The sequence below is a fragment of the Callithrix jacchus genome, chromosome 7, assembly GCF_049354715.1.
Source record: "Callithrix jacchus isolate 240 chromosome 7, calJac240_pri, whole genome shotgun sequence".
In the NCBI taxonomy this organism is placed as follows: domain Eukaryota; kingdom Metazoa; phylum Chordata; class Mammalia; order Primates; family Cebidae; genus Callithrix; species Callithrix jacchus.
The window spans coordinates 60,654,703-60,666,334 of record NC_133508.1 but is presented as its reverse complement, the minus strand read 5'-3'; the positions used below and the strand labels follow the sequence as shown (position 1 = coordinate 60,666,334).

The 11,632-nt window shown below is 43.6% G+C and overlaps 1 protein-coding gene across 1 annotated transcript; it reads right to left on the bottom strand.

The window, feature by feature from the left end:
• Positions 1-1,107: 1,107 nt before the first annotated feature.
• PNRC2 (proline rich nuclear receptor coactivator 2) lies at positions 1,108-3,572 on the bottom strand. The gene is made up of 2 exons (XM_009000634.6): positions 3,397-3,572; positions 1,108-3,081 (listed from the first exon to the last, which is right to left on the bottom strand). Exon 2 carries the CDS (start codon positions 3,061-3,063, stop codon positions 2,644-2,646), a length of 420 nt encoding a protein of 139 aa, XP_008998882.1. The 5' UTR covers positions 3,064-3,081; positions 3,397-3,572; the 3' UTR covers positions 1,108-2,643.
• Positions 3,573-11,632: the final 8,060 nt, after the last annotated feature.

The window sequence follows — 11,632 nt, the reverse complement described above, 5'->3', positions numbered from 1 at the left end:
TCCTAAGGTGCCTCAGCCACCACACCCAGCTAATTTTTGTATTTTTAGTAGAGATGGGGTTTCACCATGTTGGTCAGGATGGTCTCAATCTCTTGACCTCGTGAGCCACTGCGCCCAGCTTTTCTGTATTTTTAATAGATACGGGGGTTTCACCATTTTGGCCAGGCTGGTCTTGAACTTCTGACCTCGTGATCCACCTGCCTCAGCCTCTCAAAGTGCTGGGATTACAGGTGTGAGCCACCGTGCCTGGTGAAATTACACTTACCGAAGGTTCACAGTATGGCTGATTTCACAATTGCATTGATTTGGGCAGTTCTTATCACCATTCTCTAGGCTAACCAAAACTTCTCAGTACCTCTCCTAAAGTATGAGGTGTTTATATGGTTACTTTTATTCAGGTTACCTTTAACCTGCTAAAATTTTTACAGGTAACCTTTTTTCACTCCCACTAAATTTATCCATTTTGCTTGAGTCAAACCAAAAACCTAGTGTATATAGCTTAAAAACAGCTAGGTTGAGATGTCTTCAGTACACGAAGTTCAATTTTGCAGTCCTTGGCATTTTTCACAGAAATTACCCTGGAAACAAAAAATGAAGGCTTAAATGTTGGCTCTGCCTTAATTCCAGCTTGCATGAAACAAGATAGTTTTGCTGTGGGACTAGTTGTAGAATTTTAAGGATTACTCTCAAACTGGTTTTAAGATGCCCTATCATTTGAAACCTGTATTAGAAAGCAGGTGTGGTTGTGATGCTGAGGGTCCCTTGTGTATACTTTTGTCAGCATATTTAAAACACAAGGGTTCCTGTTAATATCAACCTAGATCATAGAATCATGTTCAAAAGCTTTGTAACATTTTCCATGTGTGGCCTTTTTTTCTGTATCAGCACTAGTTGCTCCTTTTCAAGCCGAAATTCCTGTCACATTTTAGTTGCAACCAGCCTTTTTTTTTATAATCAGGTATTTAGTGGCTTATAGTTCTGGAGTCTGAGAAGTCCAAGAGTTGTGAGATCATTGAGAATATACAAGCTTCCAAGTCAGTGACAAGTAGAACACATTTTTAAAAAATATTAGATAATCAAAACCATGTTTAAAATAAAACCAACCAGTGGGGGGAAACAATTTTATTTAATTTTATGCTTCAAATTCATATATACATAAATTTGTCTTTAGGTTATCAATATTTAACTTGGGCAGTACTTCATCTTGATTTATTTGGAGAAACACACCTTAGGCATCAAAAGAGGTGCCAATTAGAAAATAAGGCATTAACAAAATTTTTTAACTGACCCACATGCTTTTTAACTTGCTATTGGTTTCACTTATATTTAAGCATTTACTCTTAAGGTTGGCAAAACATGTTATCAATGTATTGTGCAGGAGTTCATCTTTTGTGTAAGTAGTCTGTTGGATTGCCACCCACCCTTGGCCAAAGAAAAACCAAACCCCACTGGCACCATACTCTAAACCACCTGTAATCCTAGGTTAGAAAATTGTGAAAGCCAAAAATCTGTAAGGTTGGAGGGACCCTTTAGTTAATCTTTGGGCTTAGAGGAGGAAAAAAAATAGTCCCATACTGCATTTCACATCTCTTAAAAATAATTTTAGCAGCTTAAACCTTTTTAGTTATAAAACTTATCACACTAGGATTTGCTTTGAAATATAGTTTACAACCAAATCAAGTATAATATATATACACTGGCACTTCAGCACAAGGGCACACTTTAAAAACAAATTATTTTCGACCTTTAAAACTAGGCCATACTATAAAAAAACAGTCCACGGTCTTACATTCAGCAAATTCATACTAAAATATCCCATTTTTGTAAGATAAAGGCCAAGAAAACTTTACATATGCTACAAGTTCATTACAGGTATTTACATGGCTCTTTCTCCCCTAGGTACTTAAAATTTTCACATTATACAGCTCCCGAAAGCCAGCTTTGCAGGAATGATGAGGCCAGATCACTATTATAATAGCCTGTGCAGTGCTGTAATACAAAAATGTATTTTGAAAGCTACTGAGTGACCATTAAATACTGTTAAAAAATGCTTTTGGTGTATTTGTTGGCAGACACTTAATCCACTACATTTAATAAACAGGGCCATTGGGGTGTACTATGTCTAATTCTAATGAGCTCCAAATGCCCTTTCCACCCACTGTATAATTCACTAAAATACAATTATTAAGAAAAATTCACATTTTCTTTCAGCAGTGCATCAGATTGTTAGCATATTACTGATGTGGGTGTTTCCAGTATACTAAACTTGCAGATATTTACCTAATTCTGAATCTGATTCACCAACACAACAATCTGGTCCATGAATGATAAATTACTATCTTCCCCTAACAATAGAAAAAGCTGATTCCTTTACCACTCCCCAAATCTAAACTTGGCTGGTTTCCCCTTAAAAGTTACTCAGTTGAGAACACTTAATATCAAGTACAATTATTTAGTTTTAAGTTGCACTGATACTACCATTACATCACAGTGCACACACACATACGTGAGATGCAGTCTATATTTTTTACATTAATTAGCAGTTCTACACAAATAGATTAACTCCCTGGCGAATTTGTTTCAGACCAGTTGACAACTATCCATAAACATAACTAAATTTAAGCGTAAGTACTTTGTCTTATTTTATACCTGTACTTTAAGTAAGGTTTTAAGTTGAAATGTCATTATTTCCTTGTCTGAAGGATTAAAGGAAACAGGGACCCAGTGGCTTGGTGGTTTGGGAAGAACACTTGGTGATGGCGGCTCACTAAATTTGGCACCAGCATAGTTCTGATTAGCTTGAGATTTAAAAAGTAAGCTGGGACCTGATAAACTAGAGTTCCAACTTTGATTATTTGGAAAATTTTTGTTCTTTCCCCCGTTTTGCATGGCCTGCCACACAGCTGCTGATGAGTTATAACCATGTCCTCTTTCTTTTTTCTTATGAACAATCTTCATCTGGGAATTCTGATCCTTGGTCTTCTGTCTGTTAAGCTGTTGTTGGTTCTTACTAACATTTCTAGATTGAGGCGCTGGAATGTTATACCTCTCTCCACCACCCATCTTCAGCTTCTTTGTCACCTACAAATGAATGGAAACAAATATTGAGCAAAATTCCGTTAAGAAAGGTTCAGAATCTTTAAGAAGCTTCTATGGCTCCAACTGAAAACTCCAGATATTTTGGATAAGACTTAGTAATAAGAGTATTCAGCTGCTTTAACTCAAAAATTAAAGGAAGCTGTTCAGACTCCAATATATGCACAAGCATTATTATACCTTCCCTAAGAAAAATGAGCTTACCCACAAATCTGCATAATCTTCTATTTTAAAATAAAACAATGGTTTACCGTGGCTCTATCATAAAATGCTTGCCCATTATGATGTTAATTTCCTTACCTTTCAGTCTGCTTTTCAGATCGCAGGATTTCCAATACCTGTCCTCTTCCTTGCTGCCAAGCCCAAGATAACAAGTGTTGCTTTCTGACAGATCCTTTCCTTTGTCTCAATACAGAAGTTTTCATGGGCCGATCTGCTGAGTTCACCCTAGGAGCTGAGGCCCACATCTGAGTCTCCTCAGCACACAAGTTTGAGAGAAGTCCTGGCTAGAAAAGTAAAGATTCCTGCATTATTTCCAAAATAATGCAGACGTTGAGAAAGTTACCATTTAGACTTACTATAAAAATCGTTGACTGTAAAAAAGGCTACTTCCAGAACTAAAAGGTAGAAAATGTGTGTTAAGAAGGCGTTCTTTGACCTCATAACCACCACCATTTAAAAAAAAACTCTTCACCCTTGAGATCCAGTCATTCCTGGGGAATTTTTTGGAAGTGTCTCCAAGTCCCGTAGTAAGTTTGTATCTTTTTTCTGGGAAATACCTCCAAATTCTCTCGCGTATAAAATCAAATAATTGGTAGCTGTTAAGGGTCATACCAAAAAATTGGTTTCTGGCGGATTTTCTAAAGAGACCACGTTTTTAAAACTCCCACCAGAATGTTCCAATCTTTCGACACGCCACATCCATTTTCAGTCTCTCGGAACATGTAGACATCATGCAGCATTTCCTTTGGTTATTAACACCTTCGCCTCCCCGTCTTAAAATAACAAGTTCTCACAAGCCCTAACAGCCTAAGCCCCTCTTAAATGTATAAAAATGTCTCCCTAGAGGGAACAGCTCAAGGTTTTGTTTTAATTTGATGTTCCAAGACAATAAGTTACCAAATAGTTAACCACCCTTCCTTTCAAAGGGGTAAGATTGCCTTCCAGACAGAATAACCACCCTTAATTACCATTTCCGGGCTGTGAGTCATTCACAACCCAAACCCGGAAAACTCGCCTCCTCCGACGCCACAGGGGCTTGGCTTCCCAGTGGCCCCATCTCTCCGGATCCGTAGGGGTCGCGGCGCTCCGCCCGCCCGCGCCCGCCCGGATGCCCGGATCTCGCCTCCGCTTGCCTCCTTCCCCCAACAATGGGGAGCGCGACCACCAACATGGCCGCGCCCGCGGCGCAGCCGCCACTTACCGACTTCAAGCTCGGAACTACGGCGGCAGCGGCTCCCTCTTGACGTCGAAGCCTCCCCCCCCCTTTCCAGGGAGAGACTAGGCACGGACCTACAAAGCCCACGAGAACCGATGAGCGCGCTGCCGGCCACTCCAGCTTCTACAACCCGACCTCCTCCTCCTGCCTCTACCGACAAAATGGAGTCGGCGGCGGCCGCAGAAGCAGGGCCGGGAGGCTCCGCGGCCAATCAAAACACGACGGCGAGGACCTGGCCAATGAGAAGCGGACCACCGCCTGTTGCTGGGGCAGGCCGGGGGCGAAGCGGGGAAGGTGGGGCTGCCGAGGGTTTGAAATCCGCCCCGGGAGGAGGAGCATGCCGGGAGTAACTGCTGGGTCCGCGGGTGTCTCCAGCTTTCTCCCGGCTGCTAACCCCGTGCCACTGGTCCCGGCCGCTGGGTTTTGGCTCTTCCTTCCGCTCGGCTCTCCTGCGCGCGGGATCGCCGCCCTTGGAACTGCCCCAAGGGAAAAGACTGACCGGCGGGAGACGTTTGGTTCTCGACTTAAGGCCACTGAGTCACGTAGCCTGTATTGATAGATAGAGGATACTCCGGCCTTGCGCCTCGGCTTCTGGGTCGCCTCCCCGACCCACAACTCCGCGTCCGAAGCCAGCGCGTCCCCGCGGTTCCCTCCGGTGACCCCACCCTCCAGCCTCGCATTACTCAGAAGTTGCCTCCTTGAGAAGGCGGTTCAGACACCCGGCCAAATCAGTCACTTCCTCCTTGGTGGCCCCATTGGTCCTTAAGTTCAATTAGAGCCCTTCACGCGCCTTGTTAGTTTCCGTGCCTGCAGCTCTCTCCACCCACTCACCCTCGAGAGTCACAATCGGTTTTGTTTTTCTGAGCATAGCGCCTCGCACGTTGCAAGTGCACGGTAAGTTTGCTGAGAGAATGAGAGCTGCTCCCTTCCCCTTTCTGCCGCCCTTGTTAAGTGAAAAAAGGGGAGTATATTCAGTTCATTATGCCAGCCAGGTGTAGTTAAGGTAAAAAGAGCAATTTCTTTGGAGTAAATGTATATGCAACCCAATGTGAATCTTTTCAAAAAGAACACTAATTTCAATGAGCGTGAATAATTCTGGGATAAACAATACAAAATCAGTCCCGTTACATTCACAGTTCGTTCGTATACACACATGTTTATGTTACAGGATTTATATTTACCAACTTTTTATAAATCTCACGTAATTCGTTTTTTGTTTATTTTTGAGACGGAGTCTCGCTCTGTCGCCCAGGCTGGAGTGCAGTGGCTCAGTCTCAGCCCACTGCAACCTCTGCCTCCTGGGCTTAAGCGATTCTCCTGCCTCAGTCTCCTGAAGAGCTGGGACGCCCACCACCACACCCGGCTAATTTTTGTATTTTTAGTAGAGAGAGGGTTTCACCATGTTGGCCAGGCTGTTCTCGAACTCCTAACCTCAGGTGATCCGCCTGCCTCAGCCACTAAAAAGTGCTGGAATTACAGGTGTGAGCCACCGCGCGCACCCTGTGATTCGTTTTTTAGTCTTCATTTTTTTTTTTTTTTTTGCCACCGTCATCCCACACCTCCCAATCCCACCCAAATTCCTATATTCTAACCATTGAATCTTAAGAAAAGTTACTGCATCTTAAAAGATGCAGTTTGTTCATTTAATTGGATAATAGAGGTAGTTTTGAGCATAGGGACTTTCTGATGCTATTATAGTCAAATAAGAAGTATGTGGTGCCCGGGCGTGGTGGCTCATGCCTGTAATCCAAGCACTTTGGAGGCCAAGGTGGGTGGATCATCTGAGTTCAGGAGTTCAAGACCAGCCTGACCAACATGGTGAAACCCCGTCTTAAAAAAAAAAAAGAAGAAAAAGTATGTGGTAAACCAACAACTGTCTTAGTGAAAGTGTAATCTGTTTCCAAACACTCAAGAAGTTTGTTTGGATGTCTGGCCAGCTGTGTTTAATGAATTTTTAATGGTGGTGTCACTTCAAAAGAAACCACTTCCTGGCTGGGTGCGGTGGCTCACGCTTGCAATCCCAACACTTTGGGAGGCCAACACGGGCGGATCACCTGAGGTCGGGAGTTTGAGACCAGCCTGACCAACATGGAGAAACACCATCTCTACTAAAAATACAAAATTAGCCGGGCATGGTGGCCCATACCTGTAATCCCAGCTACTCAGGAGGCTGAGGCACGAGAATCACTTGAACCTGGGAGGCAGAGGTTGCAGTGAGCCGAGATTGCGTCATTGCACTCCCGCCTGGGCAACAAGAGCAAAACTCTGTCTCAAAGAACAAACAGGACAGGTGCGGTGGCTCACACCTGTAATTCCAGCACTTTGGGAGGCCGAGGCGGGCAGATCACAAGGTCAAGAAATCAAGACCATCCTGGCCACCGTGGTGAAACCCTGTCTCTACTAAAAATACAAAAATTAGCCGGGCATGGTGGCATGCTCCTGTAATCCCAGCTACTCGGGAGGCTGAGGCAGGGGAATTGCTTGAACCCGGGAGGCAGAGGTTGCAGTGAGCCGAGATTGAGCTACTGCTCTCTAACCTGGGCAACAGAGCATCTCAAAAACAAAGAAACAAAACAAAACCACTTCTGTGGCTCCAACTTGTAATACAGAATAAAATCTAAACTTTAAACATTTAGAAAATTATTCAAAACAAGCAATGGGGAAAGGATTCCATGTTCAACAAATGGTGTTGGGAAAACTGGCTAGCCATGTGCAGAAAGCAGAAACTGGACCCCTTCCTGACACCTTACACTAAAATTAACTCCAGATGGATTAAAGACTTAAACATAAGACCTGGCATAATAAAAACCCTAGAAGGAAATCTAGGTAAAACTATCCAGGACATAGGAGTAGGCAAGGACTTCATGACCAAAACACCAAAAGCATTGGCAACAAAAGCCAAAATAGACAAATGGGACCTAAAGAAACTCCACAGCTTCTGCACGGCAAAAGAAACAGTCAATAGAGTGAATCAGCAACCAACAGAATGGGAAAAAATTTTTGCAGTTTACCCATCTTGACAAAGGGCTGATATCCAGAATTTACAAAGAACTCAAACAGATTTACAGGAAAAAAACAAGCCCATTCAAAAGTGGGCAAAGGATATGAACAGACACTTTACGAAAGAAGACATATATGAGGCCAACAATCATATGAAAAAATGCTCATCGTCACTGGTCATCAGAGAGATGCAAATCAAAACCACATTGAGATACCATCTCACGCCAGTTAGAATGGTGATCATTAAAAAATCTGGAGACAACAGATGCTGGAGAGGATGTGGAGAAATAGGAACACTTTTACACTGTTGGTGGGAGTGTAAATTAGTTCAACCACTGTGGAAGACAGTGTGGCGATTCCTCAAGGCCTTAGAAATAGAAATTCCATTTGACCCAGCAATCCCATTACTGGGTATATATCCAAAGGACTATAAGTCGTTCTACTATAAGGACACATGTACACGAATGTTCATTGCAGCACTGTTTACAATAGCAAAGACTTGGAATCAACCCAAATGCCCATTGATGATAGACTGGATTGGAAAAATGTGGCACATATACACCATGGAATATTACGCAGCAATCAGAAATGATGAGTTTGTGTCATTTGTAGGGACATGGATGAATCTGGAGAACATCATCCTCAGCAAACTGACAAAAGAACAGAAAACGAAACACTGCATATTCTCACTCATAGGAGGGTGATGAAAAATGAGAACACATGGACACAGAAAGGGGAGTACTAAACACTGGGGTCTATTGGGGGTAAATGGGGAGGGCCAGTGGGAGGGGGAGGTGGGGAGGGATAGCCTGGGGAGAAATGCCAAATGTGGGTGAAGGGGAGAAAGGAAGCAAAACACACTGCCATGTGTGTACCTATGCAACTATCTTGCATGTTCTGCACATGTACCCCCAAACCTAAAATGCAATAAAAAATTTAAAAAAAAAAGAAAATTATTCAAAGCCATTGCAATCTAGAATTAGTCTTTTTCACCTGTAATCTCAGCACTTTGGGAGGCCAAGGCAGGAGGATCATTGAGCTCAGGAGTTTGAGAGTAGCCTGGGCAACATGCCAAAACCCTATATAAAAAATTAGCTGGGTGTGGTGGCACACACCTGTAGTCCCAGCTACGTGAGAGACTAAGGTGGGAGAATCACCTGAGCCCAGGAAGTAGAGGCTGCAGTGAGCTGTGATCATGACACCGCTCTTCGGTTAGAGTAAGACACTGTCTCAAAAAAAAGTTCATCTCTTCAGCCACTCTGAATTTGATCTGCATAAACACACACATAACATTGGAAATGTATAAACACACATACATAGTGTGTCCTTACTCTGCTTCCTATCCTGTGCTAGATGTTTTGCTCACATTATTTCATTTAATCTTCACAATACCGTTGTGGGCTAGGAGTTGTTTTGGCCCCCACTGTACCGATGAAGAATCTGAGGCTCAGACAGTTGGAAGTTGAAAGCTGGGCACTGGGATTCAAGAGCCCAGGCTCCATATTCTCTGCAGCATCCGTGCTCCCAGCGCCTAAAAGGTATTTTGCCCAGAGCAGACACAACTGACTGTTGACTGGGCTGCCATGGCTGTTAGGGCAGCAAGAAGCCTCTGTCCTGCCATCTGGCAGAACCAGTTTCTTTGCCAGAAAATACTATACAAATATACAAAAACTCAGATCCACCAGCACAATCCAATTAGCGGTTCTCAATTCAAATAGGAAAATGTCGATGCCAACAAACAGCTCTCAGGATATAGCTCACCTAGACTGGAAGCCAAATGCAAAATAAATACATGGATGTTTAATACAAAATATTTAGCAAAGATTTATCTGGTGCCTACTTTGTGCCAGGCACTATGTCACGCCCTGGGGATACAACAGTGAAGGAGGCTCCATCCTGGCCCTAAAGGAACCCAAAAGCTGATTCCTTTACTGTTTATCAGAGGGGGAAACTGGTGCCTGGGGAGATTTATTCCCTCCCTTCTTCCCCTGAGAGTCAAAATCAGGCAATGCCAAAATCAACCTGCTAACCCCAGTAAGGACCTGCAGGTTACAAACATTGTGACTGGACCCTGCAAATAAAGTAGAAAAGGAGGGAGACTCTCACAACTTGTTAAAATTGTTTCACTGGAGGATCTGTTTTAAGCTATGTATCAGTGGCAACCAAAATCAACAAAATCATTAGGAAAGCATTATCTACCTAATCTGTAAAGCAGAAGCGGAGCAAAAAAAAAAGTGTTTCTGGGCCGGTCGAGGTGGCTCACACTTGTATCCCAGCATTTTGGGAGGCCGAGGTGGGTAGATCACCTGAGGTCAGTAGTTCGAGACCAGCCTGTCGAACATGGTGGAAACCCCGTTTCTACTAAAAATACAAAAGATTAGCTGGCATGGTGGCGTGCATCTGTAATCCCAGTTACTTGGGAGACCCAGGCTGGAGAATCACTTGAACCCGGAAGGCGAGATCGCACCATTGCACTCCAGCTTGGGCGACAAGAGCAAAACTCCATCTCAACAAGTAAATAAATAAATAAACTGTTTTTGAAAGCCCAGCTTTCGGGTAGAGACAAGTTGTAGGCTGAGGCACACAACCCCACCTGTGCCAGGGTGGTTGGAGCAGTCACTCAGGTTTGCCATGATTTTGGAATAAGTCTGTAGTAGAATCGACTGGTTGTCAGGCTGTCTCTTTCTGCATCTGTAGAATGGCAATCCTCCCTGTCTTGTAGAGCTCATGGTAGGAGCCAATGAAATAATGAATGTAAAGTACTTTTATGATGTAGATTTAGAATATACCTGTAATCCCAGCAGTTTGGGAGGGAAAGGCAAGAGGATCACTTGAGCCCAGGAGTTCTGGACCAGCCTGGGCAACATGGTGAAACCCCATCTCTACAAAAAATACAGAAATTAGCTGGGGGTAGGGGATGGTGTGCCCCTGTGGTCCCAGCTACTTGGGAGGTTGAGGTGGGAGAATTGCTTGAGCCTGGGATGTCAAGACTGCAGTGAGCCATGATGATACCCTTATTCTCCAGCCTGTCTCAAAAATAAATAAACAGAACATGCTAAAAATGTTAGTTACTATAATAATATCCCCCAACTCCACCCCCACCCTATCATGTTCATTTCAAAACAAAAGCTGGTTTAGTTCTTTTTCTCTTTCAAGTTCATATATGAAATCAGATGGTCAACTTTGAATGTTTGCAGATCTGTCAGCCCAGGGCTTAATTCAGTTTGAAGAAGAAAGCAAATTCTTGGAAACTGCCAGAAGAGTGAAAGGGAACACCTGCCCAATGTTTCAATGTGCCTCAGAGCTCTGATCTTGTTGCCAAACTGATTTCAAAACACACACCCCTCGCCATACCTTGAATTCATTTCCTGGGGAAGCATCTGCTGCCTCCCTGCTTGCTCAGACGTTCCTGAGAAGGGTCAATTCTGTTCTTAACCATTGCAGCCATTTCGGTCTAATTACTAAATGGAGCATAGGAAGTCAGTGCTGAACTCCCATGCATTCTGTTGACCCTGATCCAGGGGTCCAACCTTCGAGACCCTTAAGGGATTCTGATGCCCAGACCCCATCCCAGAATCAGAATCTTTGAGCATAAGGGTGTGGCTATTCCAATCCAGCTGATTCCAGTGTCTCACTCTAGTTGAGAATCACTGCTTTCAGTTTTACTAAGGGCAATCCCCTGGTCTGAAGGCATATTTATGAAGGAGACCCCCTTTGTCCTAATACCAAGTATTATTACCAACTTTGAGAATTACATAGGACAAAAGTGGTCTCATGTTGAAACCCCGTCTCTACTAAAAATACAAAAATTAGCTGGGCGCGGTGGCGCACGCCTGCAATCCCAGCCACTCAGGAGGCTGAGGCAGGAGAATTGCTTGAACCTGGGAGGCGGAGGTTGCAGTGAGCCAAGACTGCGCCATTGCACTCCAGCCTGGGTGACAGAGTGAGACTTTGTCTCAAAAAAAAAAAAAAAAAAAAAAAGTGGTCTCATTCGTAAATATGCCTTCAGACCAGGGGATTGCCCTTAGTAAAACTGAAAGCAGTGATTCTCAACTAGAGTGAGACACTGGAATCAGCTGGATTGGAATAGCCACACTC

Excerpts from the sequence above, each read along its gene's own strand:
- PNRC2 (XM_009000634.6), bottom strand. The coding sequence starts at position 3,063 with ATGGGTGGTGGAGAGAGGTATAACATTCCAGCGCCTCAATCTAGAAAT.